The sequence below is a fragment of the Ranitomeya variabilis genome, chromosome 3 (assembly GCF_051348905.1).
Source record: "Ranitomeya variabilis isolate aRanVar5 chromosome 3, aRanVar5.hap1, whole genome shotgun sequence".
Lineage (NCBI taxonomy): Eukaryota > Metazoa > Chordata > Amphibia > Anura > Dendrobatidae > Ranitomeya > Ranitomeya variabilis.
Window position 1 is genome coordinate 362,394,536 of NC_135234.1, and position 14,864 is coordinate 362,409,399.

A 14,864-nucleotide genomic window follows, 5' to 3' on the forward strand; every position below is an offset into this window, starting at 1 on the left:
ACAAAACTGGGGGCTAAAAAATAATTTTTGTGGAAAAAAAAAAGAATTTTTATTTTCACGGCTCTGCGTTATAAACTGTAGTGAAACACTTGGGGGGTTCAAAGTGCTCCAAACACATCTAGATAAGTTCCTTAGGGGGGTCTACTTTCCAAAATGGTGTCACTTTTGGGGGGGGTTCAATGTTTAGGCACATCAGGGGCTCTCCAAACGTGACATGGCGTCCCATCTCAATTCCAGTCAATTTTGCATTGGAAAGTCAAATGGTGCTCTTTCCCTTCCGAGCTCTGCCATGCGCCCAAACAGTGGTTTACCCCCACATATGGGGTATCGGCGTACTCAGGACAGATTGCACAACAAATTTTGTGGTCCAATTTCTTCTGTTACCCTTGGGAAAACAAAAAATTGGGGGCGAAAAGATCATTTTTGTGAAAAAATGATTTTTTATTTTTACAGCTCTACATTATAAACTTCTGTGAAGCACTTGGTGGATCAAAGTGCTCACCACACATCTAGATAAGTTCCTTAGGGGGTCTACTTTCCAAAATGGTGTCACTTGTGGGGGGTTTCAATGTTTAGGCACATCAGGGTCTCTCCAAATGCAACATGGCGTCCTATCTCAATTCCAGTCAATTTTGCATTGAAAAGTCAAATGGCACTCCTTCCCTTCTGAGCTCTGCCATGCGCCCAAACAGTTGTTTACCCCCACATATGGGGTATCAGCATACTCAGAACAAATTGTACAACAACCTTTGGGGTCCAATTTCTCCTGTTACTCTTGGTAAAATAAAACTAATTGGAGCTAAAGTAAATTTTTTGTGAAAAAAAGTTAAATGTTCATTTTTTTTTTTTTTTTTTAAACATTCCAAAAATTAATGTGAAACACCTGAAGGGTTAATACACTTGTTGAATGTGGTTTTGAGCACCTTGGGGGTGCAGTTTTTATAATGGTGTCACACTTGGGTATTTTCTATCATATAGACCCCTCAAAGTGACTTCAAATGTGATGTGGTCCCTAAAAAAAAAATGGTGTTGTAAAAATGAGAAATTGCTGTTCAACTTTTAACCCTTATAACTCCCTAACAAAAAAAAAAATGTTGGTTCCAAAATTGTGCTGATGTAAAGTAGACATGTGGAAAATGATACTTATTAAGTATTTTGTGTGACATAACTCTGTGATTTAAGGGCATAAAAATTCAAAGTTGGAAAATTGTGAAATTTTCAACATTTTTGCCAAATTTCCATTTTTCTCAAATAAACGCAGGTAATATCAAAGAAATTTTACCACTAACATGAAGTACAATGTCACGAGAAAACAATGTCAAAATCACCGGGATCCGTTGAAGCGTTCCAGAGTTATAACCTCATAAAGAGACAGTGGTCAAAATTGTAAAAATTGGCCCGGTCATTAACGTGCAAACCACCCTTGGGGGTAAAGGGGTTAAACTTTTGCCTCTGTGCAAAAGCACCATGTCTGGCCCTTCTCCACCGCAGCCCTGATACTTTCCAATGAATTAAGACATTTTTGCTCCTATGGTCCACAAGCTTCATTGTTGTCTGCTGCTCCTCTGGTCTCCTTGCAACCTAGGACCTGTTATACAGGAAGTGAACAGTACAGCTTCCTGTTACCGGTGCTGGCGATAGAGGGTAAGGAGAGCTTAGCACGTAGTGCTGGACTACAATAAAGTGACGCCTGGCCAAAGAGGCGTGCCCAGTTCACGGCTGATGTGGCTATAATGTAAGAGAGGAAATCAGGGTCTGACCGCTGTCTCCTATGCCCAGGGGCTGCCAGTGTTGTGCAGCTACCCTTACAGACCTGCAAAGTATGGCAGCCCACAGTGGCTTCAGTAAACAATAATTTTAAAAAAACCATTAAGGGTATGTTTCCACATTCAATAAACGCTGTGGATTGGACTCTGCGTACATCCCCAGCGTCCAGATGTTACAGCATAGTGGAGGGGATTTTATGAAATCCCATCTCCACTATGCGTGTGTGGATGCCTCCGGCTTCCCTGCGGAGACAGACATGCGGCACGTCTTTCTACACCGCAGCATGTCTATTTATCTTGCAGAGACGCTCAGTCTCCGCACGATAAATATCACCGTCCTATGTATTGGGACGCTGTGGAAAAAGTGAATAGCGCCCCCCAGAGTCGGATTTTCTCTGGGGTCGAGACCCCCGAGAACATGATTTGGGGGTTTATTGGCCCCCGGGTTGCGATCGCCGGTAATTAACCGTTTACCAGCGGTCGCAAAAAAAACCAATACGCGTTTTCCTATTTAATTTCTCTGTCCTCCGATGTGATCGTACATCAGAGGACAGAGAAATGGGGTCCCCGATCGCCCTCCCGATACTCACCTGCCGGGGGTAGCCGAGACCCCAAAGAACATGATCGGGGTCGGTTTTCACCGAACACTGTTTTGCGATCACCGGTAATTAACTGTTCATCGGCGACCGCAAAAAAAACCAAACGATGTGTAATTCTCTCTCTTCTGATGTGATCGCACATCAGAGAACAGAGAAATAGTGGGATTCTTGGACCCTGTTATACTTACCGGTGTCCCTGGGTCCTCCTGTGTCCCCCTCCTGGCCGTCGGCTTCTTCCTCCGGTAAGAAAATGGCGGGCGCATGCGCAGTGCGCCCGCCATGATCGGCCGGCAGCTAGAGGAGTTGGGGCTAAATTTAGGGTTAGGGTTGGGGCTAAATTTAGGGTTAGGGCTAAATTTAGGGTTAGGGCTAAATTTAGGGTTAAGGTTGGGGCTAAATTTAGGGTTAGGGCTAAATTTAGGGTTAGGGTTGGGGCTAAATTTAGGGTTAGGGCTGGGGCTAAAGTTGGGGTTGGGGCTAAAGTTAGGACTAGGGTTGCGGCTAAAGTTAGGGTTAGAGTTGGGATTAGGGTTAGGGTTTGGATTAGGGTTGGCATTAGGGCTACGTTTGGGATTAGGGTTAGGTTTGGGATTAGGGTTAAGGTTAGGGTTGGGATTAGGGTTAGGGGTGTATTGGGATTAGGGTTAGGTTTGAGGTTAGGGTTGAGATAAGGATTAGGGGTGTGTTGGATTTAGGGTTCTGATTAGGGTTATGGTTGTTTTGGGGTTAGGGTTGTGATTATCGTTAGGGTTGTGATTAGGATTATGGATCGGGTTGGGATTAGGGTTAGGGGTGTGCTGGGGTTAGGGTTGGAGTTAGAATTGGGGGGTTTCCACTGTTTAGGTACATCAGGTGGTCTCTAAACGCCACAGCCAATTTTGCGCTCAAAAAGTCAAATGGTGCTCCCTCCCTTCTGAGCTCTGCCGTGCGCCCAAACAGTGGTTTACCCCCACATATGGGGCATCAACGTACTCAGGATAAATTGGACAACAACCTTTGAGGTCCAATTTCTCCTGTTGCCCTTGTGAAAATAAAAACGTGGGGGCTTAAAAATCTTTTTTGTGGAAAAAAAACATTTTTTATTTTCACGACTCTGCATTATAAACTTCTGTGAAGCACTTGGGCATTCAAAGTTCTCACCACACATCTAGATAAGTTCCTTGTGGGGTCTAGTTTCCAAAATGGGGTCACTTGTGGGGGGTTTCAATGTTTAGGCACATCAGGGGCTCTGCAAACGCAACATAACGCCCGCAGACCATTCTGTCAAAGTCTGCATTCCAAAACTGCGCTCCTTCCCTTCCGAGCTCTGCCATGCGCCCAAACAGTGGTTTACTCCCACATATGGGGTATCAGCCAACTCAGCATAAATTGCACAATACATTTTGGGGTCCACTTTCTCCTGTTACCCTTGTGAAAGTAAAAATTTGGGGGTGAAAACATAATTTTTGTGGAAAAAATATGATTTTTTTTATTTTCATGGCTCTACTTTATAAACTTCTGTGAAGCAGTTGGGGGTTCATAGTGCTCACCACACATCTAGATAAGCTCTTTGGGGGGTCTAGTTTCCAAAATGGGGTCACTTGTGGGGGGTTTCTACTGTTTAGGTACATCAGGAGCTCTGCAAATGCAGCATGACCATCCCATCAAAGTCTGCATTCCAAGTGGCGCTCCTTCCCTTCTGAGCCCCGATGGGTGCCCAAACAGTGCCCCCCCACATATGGGGTATCAGCGTACTCAGGACAAACTGGTCAACAGATTTTGGGGTCCAATGTCTCCTGTTACCCTTGAGAAAATAAAAAACTGCAGGCTAAAAAAATCATTTTTGAGGGGAAAAAAAAAAGATTTTTTATTTTCACGGCTCTACTTTATAAATTTCTGTGAAGCACTTGGGGGTTTAAATTGCTCACCACACATCTAGATAAGTTCCTTGAGGGGTCTAGTTTCCAAAATGGTGTCACTTGTGGAGCGTTTCCACTGTTTAGGCACATCAGGGGCTCTCTAATTGTGACATGGCGTCCGATCTCAATTCCAACCAATTCTGCATTGAAAAAGTCAAACGGTGCTCCTTCTCTTCCAAGCTCTGTGGTGCACCCAAACAGTGGTTTACCCCCACATATGGGGTATCCGCGTATTCAGGAGAAATTGCACAACAAAATTTATGGTTAAATTTCTGTTTTTACACTTGTGAAAATAAAAAAAAATGGTTCTGAAGTAAAATGTTTGCAAAAAAAAGTTAAATGTTCATTTTTTCCTTCCACATTATTTCAGTTCCTGTGAAGCACGTAAAGGGTTAATAAACTTCTTGAATGTGGTTTTGAGCACCTTGAGGGGTGCAGTTTTTAGAATGGTGTCACACTTGGTTATTTTCTATCATATAGACCCCTCAAAATGGCTTCAAATGTGATGTGGTCCCTAAAAAAAAAAAAATGGTGTTGTAAAAATGAGAAATTGCTGGTCAACTTTTAACCCTTATAACTCCCTAACAAAAAAAAATTGTTTCCAAAATTGTGCTGATGTAAAGTAGACATGTGGGAAATGTTATTTATTAACTATTTTTTGTGACATACCTCTCTGATTTAAGGGCATAAAAATACAAAGCTTGAAAATCGCAAAATTTTAAAAATTTTCGCCATATTTCCATTTTTTTCATAAATAATTGCAAGTAATATCGAAGAAATGTTACCACTAACATGATGTACAATATGTCACGAAAAAACAGTCTCAGAATCAGCAGGATCTGTTAAAGCGTTCCAGAGTTGTTATAACCTCATAAAGTGACAGTGGTCAGAATTGTAAAAATTGGCCTGGTCATTAAGTACCAAATTGGCTCTGTAACTAAGGGGTTAAAGGGAACCTGGCAACAGTTTTTTACTATCCCAACAAAAGCCACCACCTTTTTCTGCTGGTATGCTATTCACAAATGATTACATTGCTTTCTGACTCCCCCTACACCTCAAATACCATAGCAATGTAATAATTTGTGAAATGCTTAACGGCAATGGAAAAAGGTGGTGGGATTTGTAGGGATACAAAACAATTGATGACTGTTTCCCTTTAAAGACAATTATGCCTAAAAGCTAGTGCAATTCCAGTGATTAAGGTACATTTAACACTTATTTTGCAGTGAAAACTTGATTTTTTTTCCTCTGTTTGACCATATAATGCTTTTCACAGATCTGGTGGAGTTTACAGATGAGGAAGGTTATGGTCGTTACATGGATCTCCATGACTGTTACTTAAAATATATCAATCTCAAATCATCAGAGGTAAGGTAACATGCAAATTATTTTTGAAGCGAACCAGTCACCAGGTCAAGTGTCCATGTTTTATTCCCTATGATCCCCTAAGTGTTCAGTTTTCTTTTTTTTTTTTTTTTCAAATTCACCATACAATTTCAGAGCTATGGGTTTTTTTTATGTAGCACTAATTTTATGGTCTTAACAATGTGGTGTGGCTCACAGAGTAATGATTCAGTGCAGCCAAAAGACACTCTCCCCAAAAATCATATTCGCTATGCCCTTTTAGTAAAAGCCAGAATTAGCACAAAATAAAAAGTCTGTGGAACCGAATGGCAGAGTTTATGAAAAAAAAAGGATACTTTGGAACAACAGGAATAAAATAAGAGCAAACACTGGCAACTTTCTTTCTCAGTCACATTCTCCTTGGGGAGAATATCTCCGTACACATGGTGGCTGTACAACTCTACTATAATTTTTTGGGGGGCAATTCCATTATGACTGATGTAGTGCACGTCTATCTTAATGAAGCGTTTGCTGTAGTATACAGACATGATTCATTAAGCGTTGTTAACCACCCAATGAATTAGGCATGTGTGATACCCAACACCACCACAAAAAAGATGATACTCAAGTCCCAATTAAGTCAAAAAGTACAAACATTTCTTTATTATTTAAAAGCTTACAGACACGTGGACAGGAATGAAAAAAATAAGCCATAACCATAAAGGAATACTGTGCAAAAAGTAGGGGAGCACGGATCCCTGGACACACACCACTAAGTATATAATACTGATACCTGGCCGTTTACAATAACAATAGGCTATTACCACTATAGCAAAAAGACCAGTCCTCTAGGGGTTATCCATTAACGCCATAATCACAAAGCATCCCCACCCCTATTAGTACATTACTATTACCAGTGTGATACCCAGCATTTACCGGCGCAATAAATGTATGCAAGCCATAGGTTAGCGTACAGTTGTGGAGTAAGTTATGCCACTTTAGTGGCGTATCTTATAAATTTCACAGGCGTGCGTGACCTGACCAGATCCGCCCATGTCAGCCATATTGCAAATGCCAAAAGTCGCAATATTTTTCTGCAACTGCAGTGTTAACCACTTAAGTGAATAAGTACCTTAATGACAAATGACGGACATAGCACTTCATGAGCAGGTGTCAGTTTCCACACCATGACGTTCTATGCCCATCAGGACTTTGAACTGTCACTGCATGTATTTCAGTGCCGACAACTGAGCAGCACAGGAAGGAGTCCACACCTATGCCATCGGTCCCCACACCTATGCCATCGGTCCCCACACCTATGCCATCGGTCCCCGCACCCAGATCGCTATGATTGGTCAGTCAATCTGAAATATCAGCACCTCCTGCCCGATCAGAGCAGGAGCTCAGCACTGCCAGTGTCTGAGCTTCTGCACTTAACAGCCAGGAGCAGTGTCGGCTGAGCCCTTGACAGTTAACTTCCTAAATGCTGCGATCAGTCGTGACATTCAGGAGATAGGCTCAGGGACAGGAGCTCCCTATGCCCTCAGAACGGTGCCATGGTGACCTGGGGATCGTCATGATGACCCTCAGGTTACCAAGCTACGGAAAGCTTCTGAGATCATGCTCACAGCATGGTCTAAGAAGCTTTTAATATAGGTATAATGCAATGCATTATGCCTGTGATCAAAGTCAAAGTACCATAAAGGGACTAAGTAAAAAAGTTAAAACAAAAAATATTACACTAATAAAAACACACTTATGTACAAAAAGGAAAAAAAAAAACAGTTCACATTTAGTATTGCTGTATCTGGAACAACCCGCCTATAAAAGTGTCTCACTAGTCAACCCTTCTGTCAACCCCTTAAAAACAAACCAAAACGTAGGAAACTATGCTTTTTCATCATACCGCTGGAAAAAAGTGGAATAAAACACTATCAAAAAGATGAGTATAAATAAAAATGGTATCACTGAAAACATCATCTTGTGCCTCAAAAAACAAACCGCCATATAGCTCCATTAGCAGAAAAATAAATTATAGCTCGCAGAATAAAGCAATGCAAAAAAATTTTCTATAAAAGTTTTTGTGTGAAAGCATACGGTGTACGGTGTACTCACCGTAATATCCTTTTCTCCGAGCCGTTCATTGGGGTACACAGACCGTGGGTGTATGCTGCTGCCACCAGGAGGCTGTCACTAAGTGACACAAAGAAAGTTAGCTCCTCCCCTGCAGTATACACCCTCCTGCTGGCTCTCAGCTAACCAGTTCGGTGCAAAAGCAGTAGGAGATCAATAACAATATATGAGCGAAAAGCATGTCACATTATATATGAGAGTATAGCATGTCAAATTATAAAACAAGCGCAAGCTAATAGGGTGGGAGCTGTGTCCCCCAATGAATGGCTCAGAGAAAAGGATTTTACAGTGAGTACACAAAAATCCCTATTTCTCCTTCGCCTCATTGGGGGACACAGGCCGTGGGACATCCCAAAGCAGTCCCTGGGTAGGGACAACATCAGATCAGGCCTTGTGAAATTGCTACATACAAGTGCGCCACCGCGGCCTGCAGAGTCCGCCTGCCCAGACTGACATCTGTGAAAGTCTGGGAATTATAGTGCTTCAAGAATGCATGCGGACTGGACGTACCCGCAAGCTTGCAGATGTGCTTTGCCGACGCCTGGTGCCTAGAACCCAAGAAACCTCGATAGACAGGGAGGTAGGCTGACATCTAACATGGAAGGACTCCTGAATGGTGTAATGAATCCACAAGGCTAACATGGCCGATGAAACGGCTAAACCCTTCCTGTAACCGTCAGGAAGCCGTCCTCTTACCGTGAGGTAGTCCAAATAAAGTGTCCAACCTTCGGAAGGACGCCGTTCTCGAGACGTACCATTCAGAGCACTCACCTCGTCCAGAATATGGGGAACCCATTCCGTTTTGTGGACTGGTGCCGAGACATCTGCGGTTGGCATCCGACCCTATACTTTATATTGAGCTGCTCCCTGCCGTGATCTGGCCACGGCCCCTAAACCGTCCACACCACAGCAGAGGCAGGAGATCGGCGCCATCTTTCTGGAGCTCACAGTGCATCTGTGAGCTCCAGTTTCCCAGTATAATCGCAGGAGCCCTGTGGTTATGGGAGGAGGAGGAGACCAAGGACGGGAGGGAGAAAGGACTTGGCAGCGAAGCAGTGAAGTAAGTATCAGTGGGAGAGGGGGAGCGGCAATCTAATTTTATCCTTTGTGATGCTGACTCTGAGCAATGTATCTCCTCCCATGTGTGTTACTGTGCTGGCTGTGTATCTACTCCTCTCCTGTGTGATACTGTCTGCTGAGCCATGTATCTAATCCTACCCTGTGTGATACTGTGCTGAGATGTGTATCTAGTCCTGTCCTGTGTGATACTGTCTGCTGAGCCATGTATCTAATCCTGTCCTGTATGATACTGACTGAGCCGTGTATCTAATCCTCTCCTGTGTGATACTGTCTGCTGAGCCGTGTATCTAATCCTCTACTGTGTGAAGCTGTCTGCTGAGCCGTGTATCTAATCCTCTCCTGTGTGATACTGTCTGCTGAGCCATACTGTGCTGAGATGTGTATCTAATCCTGTCCTGTGTGATACTGTGTGCTCAGACGTGTATCTAATCCTCTCTTATGTGGTGCTGTCTGCTGAGCCGTGTATCTAATCCTCTCCTGTGTGATGCTGTCTGCTGAACCGTGTATCTAATCCTCTCCTGTGTGATACTGTCTGCTGAGCCATGTATCTAATACTGTCCTGTGTGATACTGACTGAGCTGTGTATCTAATCCTCTCCTGTGATACTGTCTGCTGAGCCATGTATCTAATCCTACCCTGTGTGATACTGTGCTGATATGTGTATCTAATCCTTTCCTGTGTGATACTGCATGCTGAGCCATGTATCTAATCCTACCTGTGTGATACTGTCTGCTGAGCCATGTATCTAGTCCTGTCCTGTGTGATACTGACTGAGCCATGTATCTAATCCTCTCCTGTGTGATACTGTCTGCTGAGCCGTGTATCAAATCCTCTCCTGTGTGACTGAGCTGTGTATCTAATCCTCTCCTATGCACTCCTCCCCCCCCCCCCCCCCCCCCCCGTTATGTGTGATCTATATGGCGGTATTATGTGTGATCTATATGGCGGTATTATGTGAGAATACTGGCAGTATTATGTGAGCTCTATATGGCGGTATTATGTGTGAAGTATATGGCTGTATTGTGTGCTCTATATGGCGGTATTGTGTGCTCTATATGGCGGTATTATGTGAGATCTATATGTCAGTATTATGTGAGAACACTATGGCGTCGTTATTTACAATCTATATGATGGTATTATGTGAGAACTATAGGACAGTATTATGTGTGATCAATATGGCGGTATTATGTGAGAACACTATGGCAGTATTATCTTCAGAAAGGGGACCCAATCTAGGGTGGTTCTCGTTGAGCACCTGCACACGGGTCTAGGGTAATAGAGGGGGCAGCATGACCTCCAGTTAGGTGCAGTCAGGTCGGGTGAGGCAGCTGAAGAGAGGGGTCTCATTTTTATCTTTACTATATGGCTGCATTTCCTTCCCAGCGTCACCCCGGACTGCGCCTGTCGCCTCACTTTCACACATCGCCAGGACAGGATCTGAGGAGGGGAATGGGGTCTTTGCATGCAATGTCTGGGTCAGAACAGGCCATCAATCAGCAGAAATATTTCCTGGATTTCTGTGGAGGAGACAAGCAGTCGACCCATCCATGTGTATAAAAGACAGCGCTCTATGTACAATCCCTGGCTGCTCCGCGCACCAAACATGATGCCTCCCATAGACCTGCACACTGCTCTCCTGAAATACTCTGTGCTGCTGTCACCCTGCTCCCTCCACCATATGTCTCCTAGAATCCTTGCTGCCTGCCATCCTCTGTGACTGTCTACTTGTCAGTATAACTCTGCAGTCACCAACAAAATGGCTGCTCACTGGGTTCCTGAATATCATCCTCTCTTATCCCTTAGCAAACACCCAGGAGGGAAGGAGAGGAGTGGCATCACACCCATGTCAGCAGACTCTGCCCATAATTACTGCAGTGCAGTAATGTGAGCTAATTGTACACTAGGTTTTTGTCAAATTTCATTAGCTGCTCCCCCTAGTGTTTAAAAGTGGAAATGCCAAACCTTTTCAAATTATTTTTCATATTTTACTAAATTATAAACAAATGCCAATTTTTTTAAAGAAAATTGAAACATTAATTCTTTACATTTTTTCAATCGCTGGAAAAAAAATTTTTTGATGGCACCTTACCTTTAACCCCTTCCCGACCTTTGACGCATACGCTGCGTCATGAAAGTCGGTGCCAATCCGACCTGTGACGCACCGTATGCGTCATGGAGGGATCGAGTCCCTGCAGATCGGGTGAAAGGGTTAACTCCAATTTCACACGATCTGCAGGGACAGGGGGAGTGGTACTTTAGCCCAGGGGTGGCTTTGCCCCCACGTGGCTACGATCGCTCTGATTGGCTGTTGAAAGTGCAACAGCCAATCAGAGCAATTTGCAATATTTCACCTATGAAAATGGTGAAATATTGCAATCCAGCCATGGCCGATGCTGCAATATCATGGCCATGGCTGGAAATCCTGATCTGCCCCCCCCCCCACTGCCACCGATCTGCTCCCCGGTCCTCCGTTCAGTCCGGTACTCCCCTGCGTCTGCCTGTCCGCTCCCCCGTCCTAGTGTCCGCACCCCCCTGTGCTCCGATTCACCCCCCCACCACCCCTTCATACTTACCGATCCTCCCGGAGTCGGTCCGTCTTCTCCCTGGGCGCCGCCATCTTCCAAAATGGCGGGCGCATGCGCAGTGCGCCCGCCGAATCGGCCGGCAGATTCGTTCAATGTACATTTTGATCACTGTGATATAACCCATCACAGTGATCAAAATAAAAAAAATAGTAAATGAACCCCCCCCTTTATCACCCCCATAGGTAGGGACAATAATAAAATAAAGAAAATATTTTTATTTTTTTTTTCCACTAGGGTTAGGGGTAGAGTTAGGGGTAGAGTTAGGGGTAGAGTTAGGGGTAGAGTTAGGGGTAGGGTTAGGGGTAGGGTTAGGGCTAGGGTAAGGCTATGTGCACACGTATTCTGGTACTCTGCGGATTTTTCCGCAGCGGATTTGATAAATCCGCAGTGCAAAACCGCTGCGGATTTACCGCGGATTTACCACGGTTTTTCTGCAGATTTCACTGCGGTTTTACAACTGCGTTTTCTATTGGAACAGTTGTAAAACCGCTGCGGAATCTGCAGAAAGAAGTGACATGCTGTGGAATGTAAACCGCTGCGTTTCCACGCAGTTTTTTCCGCATGTGCACAGCGTTTTTTGTTTCCCATAGCTTTACATTCAACTGTAAACTCATGGGAAACTGCTGCGGATCCGCAGCGTTTTCCGCAGCTTTTTCCGCAGCGTGTGCACATACCCTTAGAATTAGGCTATGTGCACATGGTGCGGATTTGGCTGCGGATCCGTAGCGGATTGGCCACTGCAGATTCGTAGCAGTGTTCCATCAGGTTTACAGTACCATGTAAACCTATGGAAAACCAAATCCGCTGTGCCCATGGTGCGGAAAATACCACGCAGAAATGCTGTGTTGTATTTTCCGCAGCATGTCAATTCTTTGTGTGGATTCCGCAGCGTTTTACACCTGTTCCTCAATAGCAATCCGCAGGTGTAATCCGCACAAAAAACACTGGACATCTGCGGTAAATCTGCATGTAAAACGCAGTGCCTTTTACCTGCGGATTTTTCAAAAATGGTGCGAAAAAAATCTCACACGAATCCGCAACGTGGGCACATAGCCTTAGCCTTAGGGTTAGGGTTGGAATTAGAGTTAGGGTTGGAATTAGGGCCGGGGTTGGAAATAGGGTTAAGATTAGGCTTGTGGTTAGGGTTATGGTTAGGGGTGTGTTGGGGTTAGGGTTGTGGTTAGGGTTAGGATTAGCGTTGGGATTAGGGTTAGGGGTGTGTTGGGGTTAGGGTTGTGGTTAGGGGTGTGTTGGGGTTAGGGTTGTGGTTAGGGTTAGGATTAGCGTTGGGATTAGGGTTAGGGTTGTGTTGGGGTTAGGGTTATGGTTAGGGGTGTGTTGGGGTTAGGGTTGTGGTTAGGGTTAGGATTAGCGTTGGGATTAGGGTTAGGGTTGTGTTGGGGTTAGGGTTGTGGTTAGGGGTGTGTTGGGGTTAGGGTTGTGGTTAGGGTTAGGATTAGCGTTGGGATTAGGGTTAGGGTTGTGTTGGGGTTAGGGTTATGGTTAGGGGTGTGTTGGGGTTAGGGTTGTGGTTAGGGTTAGGATTAGCGTTGGGATTAGGGTTAGGGTTGTGTTGGGGTTAGGGTTGTGGTTAGGGGTGTGTTGGGGTTAGGGTTGTGATTAGGGTTATGGCTAGAGTTGGCATTAGGGTTAGGGGTGTGTTGGGGTTAGAATTGAGGGGTTTCCACTGTTTAGGCACATCAGGGGTCTCCAAATGCAACATGGCGCCACCATTGATTCCAGCCAATCTTGCGTTCAAAAAGTCAAATGGTGCTCCCTCCCTTCCGGGCCCTGACGTGCGCCCAAACAGTGGTTTACCCCCACATATGGGGTACCAGCATACTCAGGACAAACTGGGCAACAACTATTGGGGTCCAATTTCTCCTGTTACCCTTGTAAAAATAAAAAATTGCGGGCTAAAAAATCATTTTTGAGGAAAGAAAAATGATTTTTTATTTTCACAGCTCTGCGTTGTAAACTTCTGTGAAGCACTTGGGGGTTCAAAGTGCTCACCACATATCTAGATAAGTTCCTTGGGGGGTCTAGTTTCCAAAATGGGGTCACTTGTGGGGGGTTTCTACTGTTTAGGCACATCAGGGGCTCTGCAAACGTAACATGATGCCCGCAGGCCATTCCATCAAAGTCTGCAATACAAAGCGTCACTACTTCCCTTCCGAGCCCCGGCATGTGCCCAAACAGTGGTTTTCCCCCACATATGGGGTATCAGCGTACTCAGGAGAAACTGGACAACAACTTTTAGGGTCAAATTTCTCCTGTTACGCTTGGGAAAATAAAAAATTGAGAGCTAAAAATCATTTTTGAGAAAAGAAAAATTATTTTTTATTTTCATGGCTCTGCATTATAAATTTCTGTGAAGCACTTGGGGGTTCAAAGTGCTCACCACAGATCTAGATTAGTTCCTTGGGAGGTCTAGTTTCCAAAATGGGGTCACTTGTCGGGGAGCTCCAATGTTTAGGCACACAGGGGCTCTCCAAACGCGACATGGTGTCCGCTAATGATTGGAGCTAATTTTCCATTCAAAAAGCCAAATGGCGTGCCTTCCCTTCCGAGCCCTGCCGTGCGCCCAAACAGTGGTTTACCCCCACATATGGGGTATCATCGTACTCAGGACAAACTGGACAACAACATTTGGGGTCCAATTTCTCCTGTTACCCTTGGGAAAATAAAAAATTCCGGGCTAAAAATCATTTTTGAGGAAAGAAAAATTATTTTTTATTTTCACGGCTCTGCGGTATAAACTTCGGTAAAGCACCTGGGGGTTTAAAGTGCTCACTATGCATCTAGATAAGTTCCTTGGGGGGTCTAGTTTCTAAAATGGGGTCACTTGTAGGGGAGCTCCAATATTTAGGCACACAGGGGCTCTCCAAACGCGACATGGTGTCCGCTAACGATTGGAGCTAATTTTCCATTCAAAAAGTCAAATGGCACGCCTTCCCTTCCGAGCCTTGCCGTGCACCCATACAATGGTTTACCCCCACATATGAGGTATCGGCGTACTCAGGAGAAATTGCCCAACAAATTTTAGGATCCACTTTCTCCTGTTGCCCATGTGAAAATGAAAAAATTGAGGCTAAAAAACATTTTGTGTGAAAAAAAAGTACTTTTTCATTTTTACAGATCAATTTGTGAAGCACCTGGGGGTTTAAAGTGCTCACTATGCCTCTAGATAAGTTCCTTGTGGGGTCTAGTTTCCAAAATGGGGTCACTTGTGGGGGAGCTCCAATGTTTAGGCACACGGGGGCTCTCCAAACGCAACATGGTGTCCGCTAAAGATTGGAGCCAATTTTTCCTTCAAAAAGTCAAATGGCGCTCCTTCCCTTCCGAGCCCTGCCGTGAGCCCAAACAGTGGTTTACCCCCACATATGAGGTATCAGCGTACTCAGGACAAATTGGACAACAACCTTCGTGGTCCAGTTTCTCCTTTTACCCTTGGGAAAA

The 14,864-nt window shown here is 44.6% G+C and overlaps 1 protein-coding gene across 1 annotated transcript in view; it reads left to right on the top strand.

The window, feature by feature from the left end:
- Positions 1-14,864, top strand: part of SF3A3 (splicing factor 3a subunit 3) — an 82,522-nt gene that overhangs the window by 7,174 nt on the left and 60,484 nt on the right. The window contains exon 6 of the mRNA XM_077295903.1: positions 5,540-5,631. Coding sequence (XP_077152018.1) covers positions 5,540-5,631 — 92 coding nt within the window. The remainder of the gene's footprint in view (positions 1-5,539; positions 5,632-14,864) is intronic.